At 32.8% G+C, this 22,500-nt stretch overlaps 1 protein-coding gene across 4 annotated transcripts in view; it reads left to right on the top strand.

The window, feature by feature from the left end:
• Nucleotides 1-22,500, top strand: part of LOC145283667 (uncharacterized) — a 508,165-nt gene that overhangs the window by 371,092 nt on the left and 114,573 nt on the right. For 2 of the 4 annotated variants that reach the window (XM_080132675.1, XM_080132674.1), the window contains exon 3: nt 6,839-8,865. In XM_080132675.1, coding sequence (XP_079988801.1) covers nt 6,839-8,865 — 2,027 coding nt within the window. The remainder of the gene's footprint in view (nt 1-6,838; nt 8,866-22,500) is intronic. The other 2 variants (XM_080132676.1, XM_080132677.1) reach the window with 1 other exon arrangement.

A 22,500-nucleotide genomic window follows, 5' to 3' on the forward strand; every position in this document is an offset into this window, starting at 1 on the left:
GTGGGGTTCCTGACTTCTTGCTTGGTAGTTCACTGGCTTCATTTGATCACTAGAATCTTTCTAAGATACTTTGAATCAAACGGGTCTCATTTTCTCTATTGGCTGATTTTAAGATGCCAAGTTCCACTTCCATATAGCAATGTTTATAAGACGTTGTTTTGCCAGATCAGGAACGATTTCGGTTTGTATTAAATTTATATATATATATATTTTTTTTTTATGTATAACATATACTCATAGGTGACGTACCCAATTCTCAACGGTCGCTAAACAGGCGTGGTAACAGAGTTTCGATGGCGAAACCATTATTTCCAACCGTGCCGATACACTTGCCGGTGGACGAAGTATAGAATCAACATTCATGTTTTTAGTTTTCATGTTTGTTTAGATCTTTTATGATATTATGATATTACACGTTAAAACGATCGTCCAATGATGTCACATAGACACAAGATTTATTACACCATGCACCTGTTTTACCGTTAGGTCATAACATTCTTGGCTTGTTTAGAATTTTATCACAGCACTAGCGATCAATAATGGAATTCTGTGGGCGTAATACTGATTAATAATCTCATCATGTAATTTACATTTAACGATCGTGGAATTACGTTGTTCTCGTCAGCGTTCTTTATGCCTGCATAAACTTAGCAACAGACAGTTTAATGACTAAAACAAAGTGTAGTATCTGTTCTGATACTACACTTCTTCTATTGTGATATTGATCAGTGAAGAAATCATTTTAGATTAAGTCAACTTTTAATAACTGCCCTAATCCATTATAGGAGAGCTGGTTTTTTCCCCCACGTTAAAAACTGATCTTGTGTATAAATTTGCCCTCGTGGGCACTCAGGTAAATAAGGACATAGGACACTTTAAACATGTCAAGTGAACAAGCTTATTTTTTTCTGATCTGAAAATGTGCTGATTAATCGATAACTAAAAAAAAAAAAATAAAATTGAATAATAAAAAATGCCGTAGGAAGGTGGATGTCATACGCGTTCGACTATGCACTTTTCATTCGATAATTATAGACTGATTCGATGCATCAGAAACTGCCTCGACAAATATATTGAAATTGGTGCAGAAAAAATCATAATCTAGAATGCAACAGGATCATTATGTAAAAATGGAAACAAGTTCAATCAATAATTTCATTAGTTGATGTTTTTATACACCTTTTTTTTCGCAGAGATCAACAGGAAATAAAATCTTCAAATTACATGAGGATCCGATCACCGGGGAGACCATTTCACATTTAACCCCACCCCCACTCACATCAAACAAGGGATATAAAATTTCGTTAGTGTTTGGCGTTCACCTAAAACAGAATCTAATGATTTACAAAATTACAAATTATATAAATATATATATGTATATGTATGTAAATATATGTATATGTATGTATATATATATGTGTGTATGTATATACATATATGTGTATGTATATATATGTATATGTATGTATATATATGTATATGTATGTATATATATGTATATGTACATATATGTATATGTATGTATATATATGTATATGCATGTATATAAATATGTATGTGTATGTATATATATGTATATGTATATGTATATATGTATATATATGCATATGTATATATATATGTATATATATGTATATGTATATATGTATATATGTATATATATGCATATGTATATATATGTATATGTATATGTATATATATGTATGTATATATATGTATATATATGTATATATATGTATATATATATGTATCTGTATATATACATAGATATTTATATATATATATATATATATATATATATATATATATATATATATATATATTCAAAAGTTTAGATTTCGGTTTCGATTCAAGCTGATGCACCCAAGTCATATGGATATATCTTTTTATTTTTTTAATCGCCACGTTATAATAAATAAAAATCGATAGAACATTAACTCTATAACAATATATACGAAATCTGCAAGAATTAAAATATCATATTTAAGCGTACTTTACGACCGGGCTACGCCGGACGTTCCTGCTAGTTTAGATAAATACTTTTGCAGTTTTAACAAAAGCGCTACAATAATATCAGAGCGTCTTCATTTACACTGAACATCTACAAAATGCCAACATCAATATATTACATAGGAATGTGGAATTTCCTCAGGTCTCGCTAGTAGTAATAATTCATTTAACGGGCCTTTTCGTTGAGTGACACTTAGTCTTTGTAAACAATGAATCTTAAAAGAAAAGAATAAATAGAGAACGAGGAATATGAAAAGAGAACAGGGAACTGACCCGAAAACCACAACGGTTTTACGTTTCCATCTCCTTATTTCTTCTGATTTTCTTTCTTTTACGCACATTTTTTTTTTTTTAATTTTCCTTCCTCCGTTTTTTTTTTTTGTTTATTTTTAATATATATATTGGTCTTCCGCTTCTTCCATCACTGCTGCTTCTCTTAACAGAAACGTTTTTTTCAACGCACCATGTTTGTTTCTTCTTATTCTCTTTTTTTTCTTCTTGTCCTCATTTCTCTGCTTTTCATATTTCCTTTTGCTTTCTTTTTAATAGAAATAATTAAAACTCGGTTGTGAGAATATTTAGAGCCAAAAATGTCGGTCGTTCATTGGTGTTTATTTTAAAATTGCTTCTAAAAACAATGCGATTAAAATCTGCCGCTTTTCTTCCGCGCCGTTTCTTTAGGAATCCGTCCCAAATTATGTCTGCAACTCTGCATCGGGTAATTCGTCGGTCTTTTTGTTCTCATCAGCCGCATTAATTCTTGGTTTTTTTCCACAGATTAGACGATTGTCGCATCCCATTTATTTAGACAAAACATAAGAATCCATAAAATCTATATAAAACAAAAACATACCCAAGGTTGCTCGGGAGTAAAAGAAACAATTTCTGATTTGTTTACGTAGACACGGAAATTAAATTTGGTGACTTTAATTTCTAAATAAAATAATTTTTAAAAATTCATTTTAGAACTGGATTTTAATAGATTCTATGTAAATAATCAATAATAATGTATTAATAATAATAATTTATTATAATAATTAATAATAATTATTATTATTTATTAATTAGAACCAATATAATGTATTAATAATGATTAATAATTAATAATGTATTCATAATGTATTCATAATAATAAATTATAATTATAAGAATTTATTATAATTATAAGAATTTATTATTATTATTATTATTATTATTATTATTATTATTATTATTATTATTATTATTATCATAAATAAAAAAATAATAATAATTATAACCAATAGTAATGTACTAAAAAAGATATATTAATGTATTCGATCGATGCCTCCGTTCAGTCTCGAAAGACAAAGGGTACGCCACCCCCTGTAGAGGCAGCTGCGCGTGTGATTGGAATTTTCCCTGTTTGAGTGCAGTGGCAAGGAGAGGTCCAGAATAACTAGAAAATGCCGAGATAAGCGGAGAGCACATACCGCACCTGGAAGTTCCAAATTGCCATCCATTTGTTAATAGTCAGGCTCATCGTTGCTTAACTTCGATGATCTGACGGGAACCGGTGTGTCAATGGCGATTGTGCCGTATATTAATGTATTAATAATATATTTATGATATTAATTATAATGATAATAATAATATTAATTGGGAATTAATAACAAATAATAATCATAATAAACGATAATCAATAAGAACAATACTAATGCACTTACAATATGAAGATTTGAAGCTGACCAAAGATGATGATTCTTACGTCTGCGTGTCTCTTTATATAGTTATATATACGCTTAATATCGAATCCCCCTACATACACACACACACACACACATATATATATATATATATATATATATATATATATATATATATAATAGAAAAAGTACCCGTCGTTGACTGAATTCAAAAACAGCCTACAGAAAATGGACTCTGATTTATGAAAGTATGATAGGTTATGAAAAGGAAGGGTTTTAAAGAGATATATTCGAATTTGGGGGGCATCAAAACCAAAGCAAAATATGATGAAAGTAAAAATAAAATAGATAAACCCCATTATTTATTATACCATACCTGTTCACACTGAAACACTTATCACAATGTTCTGTGGATCTATATTAAAAAACCTTGTTAAACTTTGTGACATGTTTCCATTCTATGGAGGTCAGGCGCGAACGAACACCCCATGATTTTATTATACCATATTTCTTCAAACTGAAACATAATTATCAAAGTCTACTTACGCAGATAGATATGAAAAGACTTTATTAAAGTTTGTGCCTATTTCCATTCTATGGAGCCCAGGCGCGAACGCAGACCCCACAATTTTATTATACCGTCCCTATTTAAGTTAAAACATACTTATCAAAGTATTCTTATGTACATATATATCAAAAACACTCGTAAACGTTTTTTTTTTTTTTTTAATTTTTTTATTTCCATACTTTGTGGACCAGGCGCGAACGCAGATCCCACAATTTTAATGAACCACCATTCTGCCAGATCAAACATACCCATTCCTGTATATATATATTCGAATATTTCGAAAAAAGATCTCATTAAATTTTGGATTGCCTGATCTAATAACGAGGTCTTTGATAATGTGGTTTTATTTTACAGTAATTTGTTTTACTTTGGAGGAGGTATTTGCCTCTAATTATATTTATTGGTTCGGGTACTAATTGATATTGACGTAAATATATGGTTAGTTGGTGTTGCCGGATGTAAACGCTTATTGGATTATTTCATGCCGGAAACGAATCTCTGATTATTATATACGTTACGAAATTTGTAGACATTCTTGTAATACACTACTTCTGTCTGAACTGCATCCGTGATTAAGGAAATTGTATTTCTTGTTCAACAATAATTTTTGTTTTGAAAATTATATTTTTTTTAAAGAAATTTAAATATAAAACTTGAAATCTCTCTCTCTCTCTCTCTCTCTCTCTATATATATATATATATATATATATATATATATATATATATATATATATATATATATATATATAAACAATTTACATAGTCGGGACACTGGACTTGCTAATGTTTTGGGCGAATGGTTGGTTAAAATATGAATAAATTAGTCCTCAAAAAAATCACGAGAAATAGTTGCTTTTGTGGAAAGCAACAGTTTATTAACTCGCCTGATGTAAACTTCTGGTTTTAACCGACCTATTGTTAAAAACATTAGCATGTCCAGTGTCGCGACTATGTAAATTTGTTTATATTAATAGAAATATACTGAGTATCCTTAATAATATCGTTAAGTTCATTAGTTATCACTCTTGAAAACATTTAACTTGATATATAAATATATGTGTGTGTGCGAGCGCACGCGCGTGCGTGTATTACAAAAGATTCAGACACCATCTTCCAACTAAAAAAGGGCCAATAATTAGACTTTTTACTGGACTCTCTCTCTCTCTCTCGCTCTCTCTCTCTCTCTCTCTCTCGCTCTCATCTCTTTATGTGTGTCTCACAAAAACCTGTGAAAGTCCAGTAAAATGGATTAATTATTTATAGGTTCCATTTGTTTCGATTTAAAATTGATCGGACCGACAATTCCTAGTCTGTCCTATCATTCTGGGACAGCTATTCTACCTAGTAGTTACTAAAAGCACTTAATATTATAAAAACACTTAAGGTCAATATTTTTAAATGTTTTATCCAGCTTAGCAATTCATATTTCGATGAATATATTTCTATAATGGCGTCATATTTTGTGTGTTGAAAAACGATGGACTCTGTTTTCTAGAATTGTTTCTGTGATTCTAAAGATTTCCCTTATCTTTATCTTAAATCGCATTTTTATTTATTATATTACACTTTCCTCCATCTTAAATCATGTGTTCTTTGCATAGTGATTATCCATATTAAATCATACCTGTATAACGGTTAGTTTTAATCTTTACTATACTAGAATTTCAGCCCGGCGTTGCCCGGGTGTTTCGATGTGTATGTTGAGCAAAAAAAAAGCGGTCAATTTTTTAACTTTGACCCCTATTATGACCCCTCAACATTTATTGTTTTCGGCTCATATCAAATTATTAAGTTGTCTAAGGAATCTATATCTAAAATTTCAAGTGTTTAGACTCCAAATTGTCGAAGGAGTTTGGTAGAGTTCTCAAAGATCAAATCGTTGAACTTTGACCCCTTAATCGCCAAATTTCTGGCCGAAAATCAATAACAATTACTTTCCAAAATCTCAGTACCCTGTATATCAAATTTCGAGCCTGTAGTCTGAAAATTGACAGAGTTATTGCGTAGGGAAATGTACACAGACACACACACATACACACACAGATACGTTCACTTTTATAGATATATAGATTTGTATGTAAAATATGACTCTTAACTTCATCTTACATCAAATGATTGTGCATAATATTTATCGTAACTTCACATTACGTCATTTTTGTGTATATCTTAACTTTATCTTGCATTATATTCACATGTATAGCATTGATCTTATCGCCATTTTTTATCATCTTTTTTATCTATAACCTTACCCATAACTCCATGTTACATCATATTTTTAAGTAAAATATTACTCTTACTTTCATCTAAAATCATGTTAAGATTACTATTAATTCAACATTCATCGTATTTGTATGTAGAAGATCAATATAAACTTCATCTTGCATTATATGTATTGCATAAGATTACTCTTAACTTTAATCATATTTCTATAAATGCCACTGTTTTCGATTTTTATTGTATTTTATGTATAATTCATTCCATTTACATCATTTTATTTTTAATGAATATATTTTTTAATGTTGATAACTTTGGGTCTCATTTCTTTAATCGATTTATTTTTTGTTTGTTGCTAATGTTTTCTTTCTTTTCTTTACAGAGTCAATTTGGACAACCGAGTTAGATTTTTTGTTTAACCCGAGAAAGATCTACTCTGGAATCACCCGTCCAATTGCCAATCTCTCGTCCGGGACAAACATCACACATTTTGTCGGAAGCCATATTTTAATTCTACCCGAACATCCTGTCTCACTAAATTTCTGTTACTACACTTCCGCTTTTTTCGCTTTCTCTACGCGCTATTCGGCCATCTTCTGGTACACCAACAAGGTCCTCAGCTGCATATTTGCGCTGCAACTATTCTGGTTGACTGTACACTCGCTTTTCACTTTCTGTGGAATGAGCATTCTGTACAAGCTATCTTTTAATCAATGGGCGTATCCTGATATACCCTTGCTTCTACCCTCGTGTGCAGTCATTGCTCTATATCTCGTCAGTGGATTTTTCCTGATCATATCAACAATTACTATATTTGAATACGGACTGCATTTCTTTGAAGAAAAGTTTCGACTTGTTTTACAAAGGCACCATCCAGCATTCGGCAAAGACTATTTCCCAATCAGCCCGACGACATGCCAGGGATATATTCCCCATTCATGTGCAATGGTTAGTCTGGTATTTCTAGCCCTCTGCAAAGGACCGCTTATCTATGACCTTGTCAACGTGTACCGATTTACGCAAAGCAGGTTTGTGCTTATTTGCGTCATTATCGACGTCATCTATTTAGTTCTCTGGGTAGCTCTGTGGTCAGTGCTAACGCTGAAACAAAGTTGGCGCTTCAGGATCCTGGACTATGTGTCTGCCGGTCACCCTGTCTTCATGGTCCCGAGCGACCATATCGTTCGCAACCCGAGCTTCGATCAGATCGAACTGGCTGAATTGCATCGGCGAAAGAGGAGGCGCCACCACGGCTCGGTCCCGAGCATGTCCACGAATAGTGACTGTTGTGATACGGATACCGTTGGTACGATTGAGGAGGAGACCATATCGCAGCTGCCGCCCATCGCGGAACATCCGAGAGACGAGACAGATAGCCCCATGCCTAACGGCGTGTTAGTACGAAAGATGAACAAAGCCCGCAAGACGGGAATGGCACGGGTAACGTTTGACGAAACTGCAAACCGTGCCTCCGAGGACGACGAACTTCCACCAAAGATCGATTTGTGCCAGGACCTGATCGAACGGAAGGAGGTAAACACGGAACTGTTCGTGCCGGATTCGACGGATGCGGAACTCAAACAAGGGATAGATAATCCGTGCTTGAGTGTCTCTTCTGTAACGTCCAGCACGCGAGACAGCTCGCAGAATGTATCGGCGGAAGTACATAGCCCGTCGTCAGAGTGGGACCAGGTACCACGCGAACAGGATATTATTATTACCAACGGCCATACAGGGGCCGTCGTCGAGCCGAACGCGCCGCCTGAATCGAGAGAATCGACTCTGTCGCGCGACTACAAGGCCGACCTGCGCAGCAAGTGTGATATTTATTTCAACCGGAATAGCATGTCGTTGAAACAAGAAAACTTATACGTTGTGAGGGAAGAAGACGGTGGCGGGGGTGGCGGATATGTTAAAGGAAGCCTTCAAAACGGCCACCCGGAACACGCAGACCTCGCCAATCAACGTGCTAACACGTTGCCAATCAGACGCGGCACAAGCCCAGCCAACACGAGCACGAACACCAATGACCTACTGAAGAACAAACTAAACGGTTCCATTGTGCAACCGACCGACAACAGCGCGGCTGCCGTCCGGAAGTCGGAAAAAATCTCTCTACTGGAAAAAGACAAGAAAAACTTTAGCACTTTTAAACATTCATTTCCATCGGAAAGGTTAAAGCTTTCGTCCTCGTCGTTGGCAAATAATGATCCTAGTCCTCTTCCGAATGGTCACCTCAACCGGCCGGACGTTTTACCGAACGATGCAAACAGTAAGTTTACGCCGAGATCAATTCATTTAGTTGTTAAAAAGCCGGAGATTCTGCGGCGAGATTCTGCTAACTATTCAATGACATCATCGCAAGACACCTCGTCAAACGAATCAGAGCATGGAGGATTGTGCAGCCAAGTATAACATTTCTCCTCAAACCTATTTTCTATTAGCTTCTTCTCTCCTGTGTTTCTCTTTATTTTTCTTGGAACAATGAACTAACCGCATGTTCAGTGATACCCAACCTGCCTTGCCAAACATGTTTCTCTCTATATATTTTGTGCTTCCTGTCCAAATTAAACAGCCCGGTCTATAGCACATGTCTTATCAGTGGACCTTTTGATAGGCGAATGTGTATGTATGTGTGTTCGTATGTATGTGTGTGCGTATGTATGTGTATATGTATGTATGTATGCCTCTAAACAGGGCGCTAATAGTATATTTGAACGTGAGTATTGTTGTGCTGTGAATACCAGATCATTTTAAAATTAAGTTTTTTTTTGGGGGGGGGAGTTGTTTTCTACCTTTTTCGTGCCTCTCTATCCCTAAATATTTTCAAATATGCTTGATGAATCGCATTAGTCGGATAAAACAGAAAGGGTGCTTTTTTTGTAATTCAAGAAATCAAGGAAGATAACTCCAAATAGTTTTAAAATGTACAACTTAATTCTCCAATATTACTGATATATCGTTTAATGTCAGAGTAAAAATGATTAATAATTTTAATTCTGGTGTTTAAATAAATACATATCAGAATAAATTAATTCAATGATTAAAATTAAAACAGTGTTTTATTTTGTTTAATCAATATTGTTTGAATAAAAAACGGTGCCTACAAGTATACACATTCTAAATGTATATAACATTAGTGTATGCGCTGAAATTATGACCTTATGACCGCCGGTCAGCTGTGACCGCTATTCAGTCTTGAGACACAATAAATATTCCCTATCAGGTATTATGTGCGTGTAATTGCGAAGAAACGATTGCACAATCATCAACACCTTTCCTGGCCGGAACTGCTTGATTCCGTGACAAGGGAAACCCAGAACGACTTGAAACAATGCGGAGAGCACATACATTCCCTGATATCCCCAAATAGCCACTTATTTTATTAATTACCAGTTTCAACGTTGCTTAACTTCGGGATTATCTAACAGGAATCAGTGGGTCAACGTGGTTATGCTGTAAATAATGATCGTATGGTTGTTATTTTTTCAGTTACGTTTGAAAAATCGATCTATCTCTACACTGGTTTGCTTTAATTTTATACGTAGTAAGAAAAACACTGCGAACAGAAAAAACAGTGAAAAATTAAGTAGATGTGACAGTGAGAGTATAGGTATAACCTTATCATCACCGTATCATCATCATCATTATCATCATCATTATTATTATTAAATTTGGCTACTGTTATAAAGTACTATGGAAAAACCTTCTGCCTAATAAAACAATGGCATTTTGCATCTATTCTGGTGCACTGCATCATCTGCTGTGGCTATACAGTTCGAAACTGGATGCAGGCATGGGTGTGTGATAAGGAGGCTTAGATTTGACCAGTTATCAAGCCCCCACCCCCTCTCAACGTTGCAGACAAAGTCCGAGGAAAGGAAAGCCAATACGGTCTGAGCCGGCGCAGCTTCAGGAGTTGCCGAAAAAAAGTGTTGCAATTAAGAAAAAAAAAAGAAAAAAAAACAAGATTATAAATTAGTTGGATTTTCCATAACTAAAAGAATGTTTATAATTGGATAAAGCAAAAAATAATCTTTTTCTCTTTTTTATGTCCAGTAATTCAGTCATTAATAGGTATATACTCACACATCTTAAATGTTCTGATTTATTATAACCTCGAAAAGGTTATAGTATAAAATAACTAAAATAATCCAATCCTACGGTGTCACCAGTGACCAAATCAGTGAATGTAGAGGCAGAAAAAAAGCGCATATATTTTCATTAAATGAATCCAGGAAATGTAGGCAAGCAAATAACTATCAAAAGAGTTATTGTATTTTCTCCGTAACAAAGTAAATTTTAAAATTATAGAAATTAGAGAAAAAAAGAATTAAAATGATAATATAGAAGATGACGTGAACATTCATTCCCGGGTAACACCGAATATTCCTGCTAGTCAGAAATAAATGCCTGTTGGTTTCGTTTTTATTAATCTGATGTTTGAACTTTCTGCTTACGTCATCTTTGGACTGGCGCTTGAAAATTATACGCCATATTTTAAACCAATGATTGTAAATGAAATTGAGTACGATTACATTTTCAGAAATCGTTGGTTGCAATGATGACTTTGAGAGGAGCGAGCGCCATCTAGACACGATGTATGATGGATACAGGCCACGCAATCCCACGCCCTTTCCATCCAGATATGGCGTTAAGGAGATCATCTATGTTACCCTTATAATGGAACAGCCCAAATTTTAAGCAGAACAGTTTTAAGATCTCACTAGAGAAATCACTTAGGATGGCAAACATCGGGTTGTTGTATTAAAAGATGATAATGTAAGTACGGTGTCTGATAGATGCACTGTTTATTGGAAAACTCCTCCAAACGGAGTTAAACCCGAATCTCGTGAGACATTAAATAACTGGAAAAGACGTTAACTTAGATTTTTATTTCCATTTATACATTCAAAGTGAAAAACATAGCCGGTGTTATTTACTTTTAACGACGTGTTATTCCACTTTCTATTCTGTTTTAGTATTTACATCGATTTCGTGGTTCTTTGTCTCCTTGTTCAATGATCGATTCTTACACACTCAAAAACGAACTAGATGATAGGAAATGTCAGTATTATTTAGATCTTTCGGACTATTGTTCTCATCCGGAATGCCATTTTCACAACGTTTCGGTCGATGTAACCTCTGACCATCCTTAAGCGTATCTTGTCGAATTCGGGAATCTGAACGGAGTTTCGAACAGAACCCTTCATTTAATTCACGAGGGTAACATGCTCTCGTTTCATAAGCCATGACTGGATATAAGTCCTAAGTCGCGATTGTATTCTTGGGTCGTTCGCGCTGGGGATTAAGCCTACAATCTCCAGAAGCGTGTGCCGGTGGTGTAAGTACTTGATAAAATTCAACTGTAAAGTTACACTTCAAATATTCAAATCCAAATAATAACATGTAACAAATCTTCATCTTAAAAATTCAAAAATGTTATAAAAAATGACGATGAGAAATCTCTTATAATTTATTTAAATAAGAATCTAAACAAAAAGAAAAAAGAAAAAAAGAAGAGCTTTATAGAGTAAGTAGAGAAAGAGAAAGATAGAGAAAGAAAGATGTAATAAAGAGGGTGAGAAAACAGAAAGAAAGAAAGAAAGAAAGAAAAAGAAGCACATAGAAAGAATGTAAGAAAGAAGAAATATAGCAAATAAAGAACAAAGAAATGCGTGAAGAAGGAAAGAAAGACACATTAAAAAGAAAGAAAGGAAACTAACAATAAAGATAAACAAATAAAAAAAGTTAAAGAAAGAAGAGAGAAAGAGAGAAAGAAAGAGAGAAATGAAGAACAATACACTGATTTTTATCGCATGTTTTGTTATTATCATATGAATTCTATTTTTGACCCTCCAAAATAAAACTTATTTTTTGTTACCTCATATATATATATATATATATATATATATATATATATATATATATATATATATATATATATATATGTATATATGTTCTTTTTAATTTGATTTGTTTTTGTTTTGATGCTTGCATTTTGTTGACTGGCTGATTGCCTGACTGGCTGATCGGGGTAGATGGGGCGGATTTGTTTTGTTTTTTTTTTTGTTTTTTTTTTGTTTTTGTTTTTTTAAATATTGAAAAAAAAACTGATTGGACATTCCTAACGAAAAGAAACATAATCAAAAAAAAAATTCCAACAACTTAACTTTCTTTGTTGCGGTCGTCCAATTTCGGTGAAAAATGTGATCTGGTTGTTTGGTGATGGGTAAGGAAGGGGATGGGCTGTATCGATCAGCCTCTCAGGGAAGGGGGTGCAGGGATGGGGGAGATGTGGGATCGATCCAAATACCCAAGATGAACACAAGTCAGTAGACAGACCACCAACGCCAAAAACATTAAAAAAAAACACTTTTTTGATAAAAAAAGAAAATTATTTGAACTGAAATCGAACGAAATATCGATCGCAAATATTCAACAACAATATTATCAATTATATTAAGAACTATAAGAAAATATGTATCCTGATATATATATATATATATATATATATATATATATATATATATATATATATATATATATATATATTGAACAAATTATTGATGTATAAATGTATGTAATTATAGAAATATACTATTAATGATGCGCCTTATGTAAATCTGATTTAGAGTAAGACTTTTTGTTTTGTATTTTTCAAAGTGCATCCATTCCTTTCCAAATTTAATACAATATTATTATGGGCCAGGAGGTAGACTGCCGACTATCAAATTGATAGTTGTAGGTTCGAACTCTGGTCCGGAATCTTTGCTAGTCTAGTCGCATTGAAGAGCTGTGATACAACGATATATATATATATAGAGAGAGAGAGAGAGAGTGAGAGAGAGAGAGAGAGAAAAGAGAGAGGGTAATTACAAAAGTAACTCATTTAAAAATACATACAATTTATTTTTGAAAGATAATTCATACAATAAATGATAATACTTTTTGTTTTGTATTTTTCAAAGTGCATCCATTCCTTTCCAAATTTTCTAATTTATTTGAATCTTACATTTAGACCTTGACTCTTCTGATCTTTTGTCTCCCTTCCCCATCTCTCCCTTTATCCTGTCTCTCTCTCTCTTTATCTCTCACTTTCCCTCTACTCTCTCTTAAATATGACTCTACATGGATACGTGTTTCATCGTTTTTCGACTCATCAGCGTGGTTGAACATAGCGAGAATCGAAACTGGGATACCAGAGATTAAACTCTGATGCTATGTCACTAAGTTAAAACTCGCCAGTATAAAAAAAAAATTATCAGGTTTATAGATACCATTTATTTGTTTATTCTAATAGTAATCGTTTAAACGAATTGAACTTTTTATACGAATAATCATTTTAACTAAATACCAGATAGGAATAATATTTCTTTTGCAAAAGCGATACCCTCGTATATGCATCAAGAATATAGTCAATTTCAAAGGCTGTCATGTCATCAATAATTGTAAAACTGAACAGAATCACGTATGCAGGCAGTTTTTAATATTAAGAACTCAATATACTTTCAGATAGAGCTTTATGATAAAAATAATAAATTATAGATTTTGATTTCTCTCTTTCTTTCTTTCTCGCTCTCTCTCTCCCCCTCTCTGTACACACACACACATACACACGCACACACACAAACACATACACACACACACACACACATATATATATATATATATATATATATATATATATATATATATAATTCCCTTCTTTGATAGAGGACTGTTTTATGCGATTTAACTCGCTACTTGCGTAACGCAAATTGTTTTGTTGCGAATAAACAAACAAATCGAGCACTTTAAAAGCGGCGGTCAAATGTTTGTATAATTAGACATTTAATGAGGTCATTTACAGACACCGGTCCTAATTATACAGTATATATATTAATTATATTATTAATATACAATATTATTATGGGCCAGGAGGTAGACTGCCGACTATCAAATTGATAGTTGTAGGTTCGAACTCTGGTCCGGAATCTTTGCTAGTCTAGTCGCATTGAAGAGCTGTGATACAACGATATATCTATATATATATATATATATATATATATAGAGAGAGAGAGAGAGAGAGAGAGAGAAAAGAAAGAGAGAGGGTGATTACAAAAGTAACTCATTTTAAAAATACATACAATTTATTTTTGAAAGATAATTCATACAGTAAATGATAATAGGAAGAAAGTATAATGCATGGATTTTTATTAAAAATTCAACATAGGCGCCTTTATTCACCACAAGCTTTTCAAGTCAACCAGGAATCGCACCAACTATTTTTATAAGAAACTCCCCGTTTAATTGCGAGAGACGTCCCTCCTTTACTTTATTCGGGTGTTCGTCCTGTCTTTTTAGCATACCGCCAAATTCGTATTACTCTCGTTTGGGCCATTGCTACAGCTTGCATAATGTATTTTATTTTTTTATATAATTTCTTTTTATTTTCTTTGTTGGTGGGCTGGGATGGCAGCAACCGTCTTGCAAAAATCAGCACTGCATGCATTTTGCGCGAACCAAACTTTGTGCTACTGGAAACCTTGAATGCCAACCACAGTCCAGCACACAAACCAAACCGGAAGTGTCAATCGCATTTTAAAAAGTAACTAACAAAAAAAGGAGAGCGACTGCCACTGAACATACTAACATACTCTCTTTGACTTGTTAACATTTTTCTGGTCTTTTTTTTTATTAAAAAGTATCTTTATTTGATTATTTTTTTAATTATATTTAAAGAAATTTGATTAAATAATTTAATTAGAGTTTAATAATTTATTTTATTTGATAATAGAAGAATCTAAAAACCCTGGCTTGTGATCCAAGTTAAACTCAACTCAATTTTAATATTGTATGCAATTATTTTAATTTAATTTGAAGTTTTTCAATGTTATATTTTCAAAGTCAGACACAAATAGCATTTAAGCTGGTAAATACAGATTTTATTTTGACTGACCAATTTGAACCTGGAAACTCATCAGGATATTGATGATCTATTGTATTAAAACAAAATTAATATTAACATTTATTTTACTTGCGTCCGCCCTCTCCAAGAGATTAGACAGAAAGTCGATTGTCGGCTTTGATTACAGTGTTTTTGTGGATTCGAATTGGGGACATCCAGGTTTTTAGTCTATGTTGTCGATATCAACATTTGTACCAAGGATTAGCAGAATTAGCTGTTCAATTTAAATATTTCAGTTCAAATAATACAATTTATTGATATTTATGCAACACGTTATTCTTTTATATTCTGCAATTTAAAATATTAGTTTTACATCGTTTGAATTATGCCCATAAATGATATTTTCCATAGCCGATTTCCGCATCAAATGTTTTTATTATTGATATTAACTGGCAAAGGGGAGAGAATTGCTGTTATCTTGGTCTATATCTACCCATATAGCACTTATCGTTGGCTCTACTTTTACGCTGAAGTGGAATATTGTAGCTCCTAATAACAAGTGGCTACATACCTTGTCTGGAATGATTTCCATTAAATTATTATTATTATTATTATTATTATTATTATTATTATTATTATTATTATTATTATTTGGATTAATAAGAAATATGTGCTATATTAACTAAATTTACGAACTTCAATCTAATCAAATATAACTACGCTGTTTTTATTTTTCATTAATAATTTAAGTCTGTAGTATATTCGAATTTAACTAGCATTAGAACCCCCTGTACAAACAGAAACACCGAACAATGGTTTGTTGCTTAAATGTTTAATAAATAAGAGGGCTCATGTTATTTATATTTAATAAAAATCTAAGGCGTACGAAATCCAAATACATTTTAACCTACATTTAACTATGCACTTGTTTAAAGAGCTCTTCCAAGGGGATGCAACTCAGATATTTTCGGATTGTTTAAATGTATTTTAACAAAATAAAAATCCAGACTATCAATTACTAACTGATTGCATGTTTAACGTTTTTAGCATGTTCAGCGAATTGTGGTTTGTATCCAGGACAATGGCTGCTCGAAGGTTTGACTTTGTTACCATCTTTTTTATATTTGTTTGTCTTTTATTGATTTATGTGATTTATTGATTTCCTGCTTACACCGATTATTACACGTTCCCTATACTCAGCACAAACACTTACACCATTTTCACTTATTTTTTTCACAAATCTTAATCATTTTTATTCTTTATGTAACACTTTTTTAACATTGTCAGAGCAGAAAACCTATTTTCCCTCATTTTTCGTCAAAAGGTAAGTTTTGAAAACGAAACGCAACAATTAAAGACAATTTATAATTACCTGCTTTACATATATATTCATGTAGTTTCTGGTTCATACACACGTTTGTCCCAATTTTAACATAACGAAACAAGTATTATTTCGAGAAAGCTCTCTTGTTTTCAGGGTTTCAGCTTAATTCACCCCGAAAATAAAATCCAGATGTTCATTGGCGATAAAATGTACTGGTTATAGTCGTGCATATATTTTAGGTCTTTTAACACATAATGATGTCCACTGATATAACTGATACTTCGACTTTTTTTTTTTCAAGAAATAACGACCATCTATCAAAATTAATAGTCAGCGTATGTATTAAACATATTCAGGTTTTATATACAATCTGAGTTAATTGTGGATGTTTAAATAATCTAAATTAATATAAAATAAAATATTTATTATAATATTATTAAATAGTTCCCTTAACGAAAAGGTTCCACCTAGTGAATTTCTAGAACACAGCTTGTGACAACTTAATATGTGCTAGATTGCAAAAACATAAATTGACTCTATTCCCCATTTTTCTGCATAGCTGTTAGTTTAAGTTTAATGGTTTAACTTGGGGTTCGGACTTAACTTAAAAGGTGACGCGTATATGTATCTACAATACCATGCAACTATGTACTGATTAGTCTTTCGTATCCGCTGTTTTCGAGGCAATAACCGTTTTCACATTACTCCCTTTGTCGGCTGAATGAACGAACAGCGCGATTACGAGACAAATTCTAGACGTCCAACAGATTGGAAAAACATCCCAAATACTATAGAATTTCAGCTAAAATTTAGAAGATATTTATTTTTTTTCAAAATTCAGATGGTATATTTATGTTCATGAAAGCGGTGTATCAATGTTGAGGAGAAACTTGCTGGTAGTTGTTTCTGTTCTCTGCTGTGCTGTAACCGGAAGTCTTTGATTAAAAAAATAAACAAATTAGTTTCTGTGTTATATTGTAAAATTGTGTGATAGAACTCCGTCAGAAGACATATAAAATTTGTGTTGTATAAAGAAACAAAAACAAAATCAGTTTTAGCTTAAAATCACGTATTTATTCTTTAATTCACATATAGTTACCCTTTTCACTATATCAAACCCATCCATATCTCTCAGTGCTTTCATCTGTCCATTTTTTTTAGCAGATTACTTCATGATTCTCTCAGAATGTCTCTGCGTCCCACTTCAATTAGATCGTAGTCGGTCTTCCAATCGTTTGCTGGTTCCCTTCAATCAGTTCCCGGCATTTCTCACGCTTTTCCTCGTTTGCTAGCAGATGTTCTCCTCCGAAGCAATCATTAATTCCCAAATAATTAATTTCTTGTCGTCGTCGGAATAAATTAATATGTCTGGGAGAAGTGTGCTCTGTACCATACGAGTTTGGAATTTCAACTATTGCAGGTCCGTCATCAGTTTCCATGCCGCTTTCGCTTTATTTTCAACAGCTTAATATATATATATATATATATATAATTTTTTTATAATGTAAAGCTGAACGTCTGTGTGTGTATCTGGTCACGAATAGGCTCCTATATGGTTGACTATTTTAAAATACTGATAACATATAATGATAGATGTATCGAGGATCAGGAATGGGTATGTTTGATCTGGCAGAACGGTGGTTCATAAAAATTGTGGAGTCTGCGTTCGCGCCTAGCCTCCAAAGTATGGAAATAAAAAATGAAAAACAAACGTTTACAAGGGTTTTTGATATAGATGTACATAAGAATACTTTGATAAGTATGTTTTGACTTTAATAGGAATGGTATAATAAAATTGTGGGGTCTGCTTTCGCGCCTGTACTCCATGGAAATATGGCACAAACTTTAACAAAGACTTTTCATTTCTATTTGCATAAGAATACTTCGATAATTATCTTTCATTTTGAAGAAATATGGTATAATAAAATTATTGGGTGTTCGTTCGCGCCTGATCTCCATAGAATGTAAATATGTCATAAAGTTTTACAATGTTTTGTAAAAGATGTGAGGGTCCAAAATAACACCTTAACTTTAATCTCAATTCACGTTAGCTTTTATTTATTTTTTTGAGTTGAATCATAGTGTCGAATAAATTCACCTCATAAATTCACGTTCTTATTAAAGTGAAAGCAAAAAAAAAGTTGGAGCTTTAGACAATTCTCGACACAAATTTTGCATAACTCTGTTTGTTTTTTTCCTTCTCCACTTGCACGTGGCACTCTTTCGGAAATAGATAAATAATAAAAAATAAGAACGTTACTTGTTATCGTGTCAAAAGAAGGAAAAAATCCTGCTCACGTGATTACGTGTCTTTTTAAAAACATTTACATAACCTTTTTATTTTTATTTATATATCTGTTTAAGCTTTTTTGTCAGTGTACTAGAAGGAATTCAGTTGATTACAACCCTTTCTGCGTGTTCTTTACATTACAATAGTACAACCCTGAATCCGACGGGGTAATACTACACCGTTCGATACTGTAAAACTGAAACGAAGCTGTTCTGCGTGAAAAGGGCGCCATTTTCTTCTTATTCATAGGTATATCGATTCTTTGCTTTAAAAAACTGAAGTGATTACTTTTTAATATCCCATTTTGCTGTTTCGGATTATTTTACTAAAGTAAGTAAAGCTTCATTATTTTTCAAAACTGTTTTTGTTTCTTTGTTTTTCGATACTTCCTCAATATTATTTAGTAAGAGTGTTTAGCAGAAAAGCCAACAAACGACTACCCGAAAAAATAAATATACAAGAAATAAATGTCATCATAGTCAATAAAAGTCCAGTTCATGTTTTTTTTTGTTTTGAAATAGTTTTTAATGCTCTTTACTTGAAATGCTTAAGTGCCCTTCATTCAAATTGGAAACGGGGCTCTCCCTTTCAAAGTCGTTGCCATTTTTATTTTTTTAAACCGGTTGTGAATTTAAAAAAAAATTATTTACAAACTACTTCAAAATACAAACCAATGAACTTTTCTACCATAAAAGTAACTTTTATCGACTATGGTAACATTTATTTCTTGTATATTTATATTATTATATATATAACATTTTCTCTTTGTAAGCAAACATCATTTTGTTAGTCACTCTTGGCTACGAATGGAAACAAAGTTGATATAAAAAAATATATTTTCGTGCAAATTATCTTTACTTTCATCATATTTTGCTTAGGTTAGAATTTTTGAGTATCGAAACCTATCTCTTTACAACCCCCTCCTTTTCATAACCTATCATATTTCATCAATCGCAGTCCATTTTCTGTAGGCTGTTTTTGAACCCAGTCAACGGCGGGTACTTCTGCCCGTATATATATATATATATATATATATATATATATATATATATATATATATATATATAACTATTTCCACGGCCCAAAGAACGCCACAAGAACTATGCCAGCCAACGAAACGAAAGTCTAAGACTCGAGTTTCGCCCTCATTTGGGCTTATCAGTCAGACATGTATGTTGACTGATGAGCTCAAATGAGGGCGAAACTCGAGTCTTTTGACTGATTAGTCCAAATGAGGGCGAAACTCGAGTCTTAGACTTCCGGCTCATTGGCTGGTATCGCTCTTGTAGGCTGCGGCGTTCTTTGAGCTGTGGAAATAATTATATATATATAACGGCTAACAATATTCTTATCTTTGAACGGATGACTTTCGAGACCACATTTTCATTGGCACTGTGTACCTGATAATGATGCCAACGATATCGGTCATACTCTTGAGCCTTAGGTCAGCTTCTTAATATGTATTGCAGCGCATCTCTTTTACTGCATATTACGCATTTTGGCGTTTTATTTATACCTTTTATGTTCAGATATCAAACTAAGAGCTAGATCAACAGAGGTTGTCATTCGGTACTTGGATCAGTTCAGAATATTTACTAGTACACACAAACATATATACATATTATCATATACTAGCGGGGGTACCCGGCGTTGTCCGAGTGTTTGTTTCCGGGACGGGGGGGGGAGTTTTAAAAAATGTTATGGTAGGTAAGTAGGAAGGATCAAACCCGGAGTCATGAGTAAAAGTAGGAAAATAAAGTGTGAAAAAAAACAAAAAAAAAACATCTGCAACGTTAACAGTTCGGCCACCAAGAAAAGTCCATTCCAGTTGTTTAGGAAAAAAAAAAAAAAACGACTACGGTAGGTCGGCGCGAACGTGAAAATATAATGTGAATTGTCCAGCACGCTAACCACTACGCCACAGAGCACTGCAGCTTAGTTTAGTGATTTTAAATAACTTCACATGAAAGAACTACGAACCCAAACCGGTGTTCTCTTCTCAACTGTTCCTTGTGAACGATCCCCAAACGGTGTTAAGTGGTGGCAGGGGGAGGAGGAATTTATTAGAGAGAAAATATTTTACCACTTCCATTGATCTTAACCGATTTTGGCCGTGACTTCTCAGCAGAAAAAGTATAGAAATCTAAGATTATCGAGGAATTTGAGAAATAATAAGCCTATAACACACCTCAGATATTGTTCTGCCGTTTGTGCATATTATATTTGCATCAAATATCTTGATTTTTAATCCTATTAATGTCAAAATCAGCGGAAAAAAATGAGCTCATTTTATTTATATAGATAGAAGATAGATAGAAGAAGAATAGAATAGAAAAGATAATAATTGTTATATATAATATACGTATTATATGAAGTATAATCCATATTTATGTATGTATTATGTATATTATATGTGCATATTATATAAAAATATATCAAGTTTGAGGAGCGTTCCAAAAGTAATACTTTCTATTATTTCGCCTGAATGGAATACAACATATTGCAAATTGCATTGTTATTATAACTAAACTAAGGCATTCAATACTTTAAAGTTTCATCTCTACGTTGTAGATATTGACGATGTATGATTCTAAGAAAACAACTCTTGCCATCGATGTGTGTCAGAACAGAGATGCCTCATTAAATTCCCGGCAAAAGTCCATAGTATAGTATGTAAAAAAAAATCAGTTCCGGAGCAGAAAAGTCTCTCGTTTTAATGGTACCACTCTCATCTTAGTCTTCCTTTACATTATTGAGTTAAAAACATATGATACTTTACTTTTAGAACTACTCTCGTATATTATTTCATAGATGTATTATATATTATATATACATATTAAATTTATTCTCTATATTGGTTTATATATGATATATACATATTATATATATATTGCATAAAATATCATATACATTATATATATTATATTTAAATTATATTACATTATATTAAGTAAAACGTTGTAAATTTAGTTATATTTTAATGAGACATAAAAGGGTCAGACCTCCTCTTATGCCACACGAAAACTGATGTTCGATTCATGCAAGATAATCCAAAAGCAGTATGAAACATTCCATGTTTCTGTTGCATTCTTCCCAAGTTTAAAATAGAATTTTATTACATATTTTTCTTGTAAAGTGTCTTCACGTCCAGATTGCATTTTTGAAATTTACCAACTGTGACAACTAGGCTTTAGTACGATATTTTCCAATTCCTGTTGTAGCTGTTCATTTGAACCTGACATCATAAAACTTGGTCAATCATCTTATCTATATATCTATAAAGGTTTATGTGTCTGTCTGTGTGCCTGTGTAGATTTCCCTACGCAATAAATCTGTCAATTTTCAGTCTACATACTCGAAATTTGATATACAGGGTAGTGAGGTTTGGAAAAATCTTTGTAATCCATTTTCGGCCAGAAATTTTTTTACCTTTGAGAACTTTACCAAACTCTTCCGCCAATTTTGTGTCTAAATACTTGAAATTTTAGATATAGGTTCATTGGACAATGATCTTACTTAATAAATTGATTTGAGCCCAAA

This window comes from Euprymna scolopes, chromosome 8 (genome assembly GCF_053919585.1).
Source record: "Euprymna scolopes isolate OS-2025 chromosome 8, ASM5391958v1, whole genome shotgun sequence".
NCBI classification, from domain to species: Eukaryota; Metazoa; Mollusca; class Cephalopoda; order Sepiida; family Sepiolidae; genus Euprymna; species Euprymna scolopes.